This window comes from Culex pipiens, chromosome 2, assembly GCF_016801865.2.
Source record: "Culex pipiens pallens isolate TS chromosome 2, TS_CPP_V2, whole genome shotgun sequence".
NCBI lineage: Eukaryota > Metazoa > Arthropoda > Insecta > Diptera > Culicidae > Culex > Culex pipiens.
Window position 1 is genome coordinate 145,546,618 of NC_068938.1, and position 7,541 is coordinate 145,554,158.

Sequence of the window (7,541 nt, forward strand, 5' to 3'; positions counted from 1 at the left end):
GGTGAAGAAAAGCCCTAAGAAATCGCTCCCTCTCCTTTGTTCTGCTGTTTCTTGACCCCTTTCCTTCCGATCTGCATACTAGCCTTATAAGCCCAAGGAAGGTTCTTACGCTAACTAATTGACTCTTTGGCCACTCTGGAACCGATTCCGGAGCATCGGCAAATTGTATGGAGAAAGTTACGTAAAATCATATTTTGATCACAAGAGGCTGAATAAGCAAAAATCAACAAACGTCATCAAACGAAAAAAAAGGCAGTTCCCATTCATCCCAATGTGCAGGAAATAATCCATTTCCATTCAATTGAAATGGCGTTGCGAGTTGCGAATCCTGCGATGACAGCCATTGAGAGAGAGAAAAAAAAAAATAAGTAAAGTACCACCACATGCCACTTGTGAGCTCTGAACGAGCTAATGTGTATTCAACACAACGGTGTGGTATGGTTTCCTGAGTAACTTCTTTTTTTTTGCTTTCATTTTAGAGATGAACGGCGACTGATGCGGGAAGAATGGCATGAACAGTTTATGTGCGATCCGTTGGAGATGTGCTGAATATCAATTTGAAAAGAAGGACAATGAGAGCATTCGATAGGATCGATTGTTAGTGCTGATGGAAATTTCTAGTAAGAACCTTAGTGCTGTTGAGTTACTTCTGTGTGTGTTTGAATGTGCATTTTCGTTCTTTTGTGATATATTTGATGATTTTTTCATTCATTTGTAAGTCGGCAAAATTTCCTCAACTACGCCAATAAACTATAACCAAGAATTAAAGGCTCCAGAGTATTCGTGAAAGGATATTGCTTTAGGTATTTCAGCAACCACAAGTATGAATACTTTAAAATTGGAAGGAAATTTAGTAGTTAGCTAGAAAATAATTTTGATAAAAACTGTGTAAACTATTTGCTCTCTTCAAGATTTTGGATCAATAAAAAGTTAAAAAAAATGTCAGAAATCAAAAATTAAGTTATTCAGCCTGAAAAAATATCGAAAAAATGATGACCTATAATGTTAGTAACATCTGACTAATTTCCACACGAACATCCTACTTCAATTCATTCACAACAGGACGTCACCGTCGCGTGTGATGGCCACGCCACACCGCAGTGCACCCGAAATTGATAACCACTGCAAGCCATCAAGCATCGTTTCCGTCGGTGGTTGGTGATCGATGTTGATTGCCTGACGGTTCGGACGGTGATGACATCGGACTGTCATTCTGCGGCAAAATCCTACCCCAAGGGCAGCAGGATGACATCGCTTGCATGTGAGTGATAAATAATAATTAAAATCATGAAATGTTACCCTGCCACCCGTCGTCCGGAATAGGTCACCTGGCGACCTTTCTGGGTGGACATCGTTGATGGTGTAACCGTAACCAAGAGGTTGGTAGAACTGTTTACTTGGACCAATTGGGAGTGCTTCACGTAAGTTACCACGATAATCGAAAAACGAGCGGTCAGCGTTGACATTATCTTTTTGAGTTAATTATTTACACTGAATTTAACAAATTGACAAAAAATATTGCGCAGGCCCAACTCTGGGATCACCAGTGAATTTTCTGATCAATTTGGTGTCTTGGGCGGTTCTATCCCATTCCCCAGAATTCCATTCCCCAGAAACTCATTCCCCAGAATGACCCATTCCCCAGAACAGTTTTATTTTTATTATAAATGTACTTTATTTCAAAAAATGATCAGTTTTAAAGTGTAAATTATTTAGATTTCGCCTTTATTGTGATAACTGCTGACAAAAAATAAATATTCCCTTCTTTAAAGAAAGAAAACGCTTTTAACTTGTAATGATTGCTGACGAAAAATGAATTTTCCCTTTAAAGTTGAATTCTCCCTTCTTTAAAAAAGGAAAAACTCTCTTGCCTGTCAGTATTGCTGACAAGAGTTTAATTTTACCTTTGAAGTTGAATTTTCCCTTCCATAAAGAAGGGAAAACTCTCGTGACTGTCAAAACTGCGGACAAAAATTTCGCTTTAAAGTTGAATTTCCCTTCTTTAAAGAAGGGATAACTCTCTTGACTGTCTGCCAAAAGTTTAATTTTCCCTTTAAAGTAAAATTTTCCCTTTTTTAAAGAAGGGAAAACACTGTTGGCTTGTGATAACTCCAGCATGCTGACAATTTTCCTTTAGCAGCTTTCCCTAGTAAAGAAAGTTATCTCTTCATAAAGAATAAAAAAATAGTGTCAGCAGTTATCACAAGTCGAGAAGGCTTCTTTAAACCGATTCTAATATTGAATTAATGTTGAGAATTTCATATCATTATGCCAATTGACCATAATGCGCCATGTTACGACACATACTCATCAATAGAACGATAAACATCAAAGGATCAACGAGAGCGAGACTTCGGCAGCACCAAAACTAAATAAACTAAAACCCAACAAATTCGACACAAACGTCATATTTTTCCACAAAAAAGCCTTACAAAAAGTGTGTGTGTGTTTCATTTCTTATGAACTAGCCCAACATGCGCTCATTTCTCGCGCTACTGGCGCGTCTCGCGCTTACTTCTGCCCTTTGGGCTCTTCTTCTTGGGTGCGCACCCTTCTTATTCTAAACTCACGCATGCAGCAAACGCCCGCCTTCTGCTCCGCCTCAGGCAGCTCCCGGATCGGCAACGTTGACGCCGTGTTCACCCCGTCACAGATACACGTGCGTGGCCGCTCCGTCCGTCCGGACTCCTGCGGACGCCCGCGACAGCTTGGCAGGCTGCCCCTCTCTCTCCCGCGCCCTTCACGACCGGTGCCTTACACCGATCGCCCCGCGCCGGTCCACGTTCGCCGTGCCGGCGACAGATGATTCCTCCCGCACTTGATCAGCGCGCCCTCCGTTCGCCCTGGTGAAGGCCAACTCGCTGCACACTCGCCCGCTCTTAACAGCGCCGACCGACCGTTCAGCTTTCGAGCAGATTTTCCAGCGGTACACAAAAAAAGGGGCTCCTGGATCAGGAAGGTTAAAATTAGATCTGAATCACCCACTTTTCTCGATCGCACACTTACTTTGCGTCCCCCTTTTCGTGTGCTTCTTCCAAGTTGTCCTCCAGTTCTTGTCGGACCGCCAGTCGGATTGCGGGATGAGTGGTGCGAGGCCTGGTTAGAGAAGTAGGTTGTTATTGGCTGTTTCGCCAAATCTTACTCAGCACTCACCGGTATGCACGGAGTCGATCTTGGGTTTGTTGCGCCGTGTGTGTGTGTGTGTGCGTGCGATTGTCTCACACCGCCGTTGGGGGATTGCGTGCCTGGGGGCGAAGTGTGGTGTGTTAAATCCTGTTTTGAGCTTTTTTCGAAGCTGACTCACCAAAGAGGCGTGGTGCTCGCTGTTGCTTGGCCGCTGGACCGTCCTCTGAGCGGTTCGGTGCCGCCGATGGTCGCGGGGGCGTGCCTGGGGATGGAATTACCGGATCTTGTAGTTTCGATGAGACAAAACCGTCCCACTTCTTACCGGTCGAGAATGCCGGATCCGGGGACGTCGAACCCTCGATCAGCCGGTACGATTTCACGTGCAGGCCGTTGTTCCGCCAGCCAATAGCTTTGACCGTTTTTGCACTCGCGACTTTTCGACGGCCACGCGCGCGCACCAGTCCCGAACACTTCGTTTACCGCACTTTTCTCCGCCTTCTCGGACCGGCTTCCCCAAACGCGACCACGTGGAACGGGCAAAAGGCACTTTTGCAGCAGACGAGGTGGCGACGCGTTCGCACCGAAGCGAGATTTTTTTCTTCTGCTGTCTCTCCATCAATTGCGGAAGTCGTCGTCGAGGCTGCGTTTGCTGATTGCGTTTCTTGACGTTTGTGCGACGATGGTTTTTCTCGCAGGCGAGTGTTGTCTTTTCTACTCTTGCGTTTCTTGTATACACAAAATTGGGTTCAAACTACACACACATCACAAAGTTGGGTACAAATAATCTAGTCACAATACAACCCTGCCATTGCTGCAGAATTTTCCGTGTGGGATGGCAGACCCACACGGAAAATTCTTAAAACTTCACTTTCCCTAAAAAGTGTGCTGGAGACTTTACTGGTCATGGACACAACGCCCTAAACTCAAAGCTAACTAAGACACGAAAGCCCGCGGCTCTCCAGAACATGTACAGCTTCTAAACATAACAAACCCGATGCTGTAGACTATATCTACACAGATAGTGACCAGCTGGCTAGCTTGCCTAGCCCAAAATGTCTCCAGCTCAGTTTTTTGTTGTTCCAACTCTTGCTACAATGGCACATCGATCCAGACTTACAGCTAATGTTTTACTTATTAACTGAAATCTAACGACTAATGGATAGCGATATGACGAAAAACGAGTAACAAGTAATACTAACTATGGGATAATTTTGCTAAATCTAGTGTCTGAATCGGGAAGCGATCCGCACTACGCTCTCAAACGACATGTCGACAGTGTCGGAGAGTGGTCGATTTCCGGAGGTTTGAGAGGATTTCCCCATCTCCTATCACCATGAGTCCGGCTAAGGGTTAAATCCAGCGGTTGCCCGGCTGAACGTCCGCGCCCTAGATTCGCGTTGCTTTTGATGGAAGTGTCATGGTGATGCCTCAACGACCAATCTGAAGACCAATGAGTGAGCTAGATCGTGACAACACTGGACGAATGTACCGGTCCAGGCGTGAGAATGTTTGTACCCCGAAGGTGTTTTGAGAAGTTTGGAGCTGGTACGCTCATAGCAAGAATTTGTTTGATCTGGTTGGTTGTTTCTCACCGAAGCTTGCGCTCAGGGCCCATTGTGCGCTTGTGCTTGGTGGTAGTGGTGTTTTGTTGTCCCGGCTTTTCTTCCAGCGTCAGCGTTCCCGGATAGTCAGTTCTCCAGCGGCTGTCCTGCGTCAAAGCTGCTCCAGTCGCGTCTTCCTGCGTTCGGTGCGTGCTGCGTCCAGAACCTCTGCACGAGGCTTGTCTCGTTCGGCACTGCACTACACGATCAGCCAGTACTGCTACTTTTGTCCTCGGCGCGCTTCAACGTTCCGGACTCTCCTGCTGGTTCCTCACCATCCCGGTTGCTTGTGCTGTACTTGGCACCGTGTGTTGTTTGAACTTGTCCTCCTCTCGTGGTATGAAGGCTACATAGCTGGCTGGGTCATACCGCTGCAAAACAGCTTGATGACTTTTCTCCTCCTCGTTCCTCAGACGACATGTTTACCGCTTTGCGTGTTTGTTGTTCTTGTCGATCTGGTTCGCAACCTTTTGGTTGCAGACATAGCTTTGGGAAACTAGGATCAGTCGGACTTCAGGTCCTTGGCGTGGTAGCGCCCTCGCTTGCCACTCGAGATGTCCTCCAGCTCGTACAAGTTGTGGCCGAGCACCGCCTTCACGATCGCTGGAACGTACTTCGGGTTGAGCTTCTGGTTGACGTGATCTGCTTTTGACGACAACGAGAACAGCTTCCGCCAAACAAGTTCTCCCACTTTGAACGACGCGGCTCGTGTGCGCAGGTTGTATCGCTGTTTGGACTTCTCGTGGTTGTTCTTGATCTTCTGGATGACGAACTCGTGGATTCGCTTGAGCTTTGACAGCCGCAAGTCCTGTGCGAGCTTTGGATCGTCTGGCGCGTTCAGATCTTGCTGTTTGTACAGGTCGGTGTGCAGAATCAGATCCCTTCCAAAGTTCGCAAAGTGCGGGCTTACCCCGGTGGCTTCGTGCTTCGCGCTGTTTATCGCCGCTACAATCGACGGCAAGTTCTCGTCCCAGGAACGGTGATCCTCATCGAGCAGTGCCCGGATGCAGGTGACCAACACTCTGTTGACGCGCTCGGCGTTGTTGACCATCGGGCAGTAGAATGCGGTCGTCATGTGCACAATCTGGTGCCGTGCGAGAAGCGACTTGAACGCTGCTGAAACGAATTGCTTGCCGTTGTCACTGAGGACGATCCTTGGCCTCGAAAATCGCAAAAATACCTCCTTCTCCAGAAACGCAACCATCTTCATCGTGTCCGCGCTTCGCATGGGATGCGCAATCACGTACTTCGTTACCCAATCTACAATTACGAGCAGAACCGTGTTCCCGTCTTTCGACCTCGGCAGTGGACCTACAAAATCGATCGAGATGAGTTCCCAGGGCACGCGCGCTGGCTTGAGCTTCCCCATCGTCGGCATCATCTTGGTGTTTGGCGCTTTGCTGGCCTTACAGACCGCACAGGAGCGAACGTAACGACCAACGTCTTGCTGCATCTTTGGCCAGTAGTAGAAGTTCTGCAGCTTTTGCCACGTTTTCTGGAATCCCAAGTGCGCACCGGTCACCGAATCGTGGAACTTGCTGATCACGTCTGCTCTTTCGCCCAACGGAACCGCTTTCTTCCACTTGTGCACCGTGTTCCCAAACTCGTCCTTGCAGCGACAATTCTTGTACAGTTCACCGCTAGCGATCTTGAAGTCCGGAAACTTGTCCGGCTGTTTTTCCACGCTCTGCTTCAGTCGCTTGTACCAGTTGTCGTCCATCGCCTTCACCGCAAACACCAACGACGCAACAATCCTTGAGAGCGCGTCGGGGACGACGTTGCACGATCCTTTTCGGTACTCGATCTTGAAGTCGAACGCGTTTAGCCGCAAAATCCATCTGCACATCAGCGCGGTTGGGTTCTTGATCGATCGCAAGTACGTCAGAGCCGAGTGGTCGCAGTACACTGTGAATCTCACTCCTTCTACATAGCCACGAAAGTGTTCTATCGCCCTGATGACCGCTAAGCATTCCCTTTCTGTCACCGAGTAGTTGCGCTCCGAAGTGGACAGCTTCTGCGAGAAGTACGCAATCGGGTGTTCCTCTCCGTCGATCTCTTGCGCGAGTACAGCACCAATGGCCGTGTCGCTTGCGTCACACGCTATGTTGAACGGCTTCGAGTAGTCCGGCATGGCCAGAACGGGCGCAGACACTAGCAACGACTTCAGCTTCACGAACGCGTCCTCGGCGGCCGGAGTCCACTTGAACTTAACTTTCGCTTTCGTCAGCTCGGTGAGCGGCACTGCGATGCGCGAGAAGTTGGCGATAAAGCGACGATACCAACCGCAAAGACCTAAGAAACGTTGGACGTCCTTTCTGTTCTCCGGTCTCGGAAACTTCACAATGCACGCTACTTTGCCTTCGTCGACCTTCCAACCGTTTTCGTTCAGGACGTACCCCAAGTACTTCATCTCGCTGCGGCAGAATTTCGACTTGTCCGGAGATATCGTAAGGTTTGCGTCCCTCAGTCGTTCGGCAACGATGTTCAGCAGCCTAAGGTGTTCGTCAAAGTTCCTGGAACAGATGATAACGTCGTCTAGGTAGTGGAAGACATGCGGCTCGAGATCGGCGAACAGATGCGTCATCAAGCGCGCCAGGGCTTGGCTCGCTGTGCACAACCCAAACGGTACAACCTTGAACTGGAAGTGGCCACGTCCCGGTACAGTGAACGCTGTCATTGGTCTTGACTCCTTTTCCAGCGGCAACTGCCAGAATGCGTCCTTCAAGTCGATCGACGAGATGTACCTGCAGCCGCCCAGGTTGTTGATGATGTTGGCGATCTGTGGAATCGGGTGCCCTTCGTTCTGCATGATCG

General features: G+C 48.5%; 1 protein-coding gene across 1 annotated transcript; it reads right to left on the bottom strand.

Annotated features, from left to right (window-relative positions):
• Nucleotides 1-2,359: 2,359 nt before the first annotated feature.
• LOC120420391 (uncharacterized) lies at nt 2,360-4,741 on the bottom strand. Its single transcript, XM_052707015.1, has 6 exons — nt 4,719-4,741; nt 3,449-3,736; nt 3,305-3,388; nt 3,154-3,245; nt 3,007-3,096; nt 2,360-2,946 (listed from the first exon to the last, which is right to left on the bottom strand). Exons 1-6 carry the CDS (start codon nt 4,739-4,741, stop codon nt 2,741-2,743), a joined length of 783 nt encoding a protein of 260 aa, XP_052562975.1. The 3' UTR covers nt 2,360-2,740.
• Between the last annotated feature and the right edge of the window lie 2,800 nt (nt 4,742-7,541).

Coding starts and splice junctions, on each gene's coding strand:
- LOC120420391 (XM_052707015.1), bottom strand. CDS start 4,741: ATGGGCCCTGAGCGCAAGCTTCG. Junction 3,389..3,448: donor GGATCCGGCATTCTCGACCG/GTAAGAAGTGGG, acceptor TTCCATCCCCAG/GCACGCCCCCGCGACCATCG. Junction 3,097..3,153: donor GATCGACTCCGTGCATACCG/GTGAGTGCTGAG, acceptor TTCTCTAACCAG/GCCTCGCACCACTCATCCCG.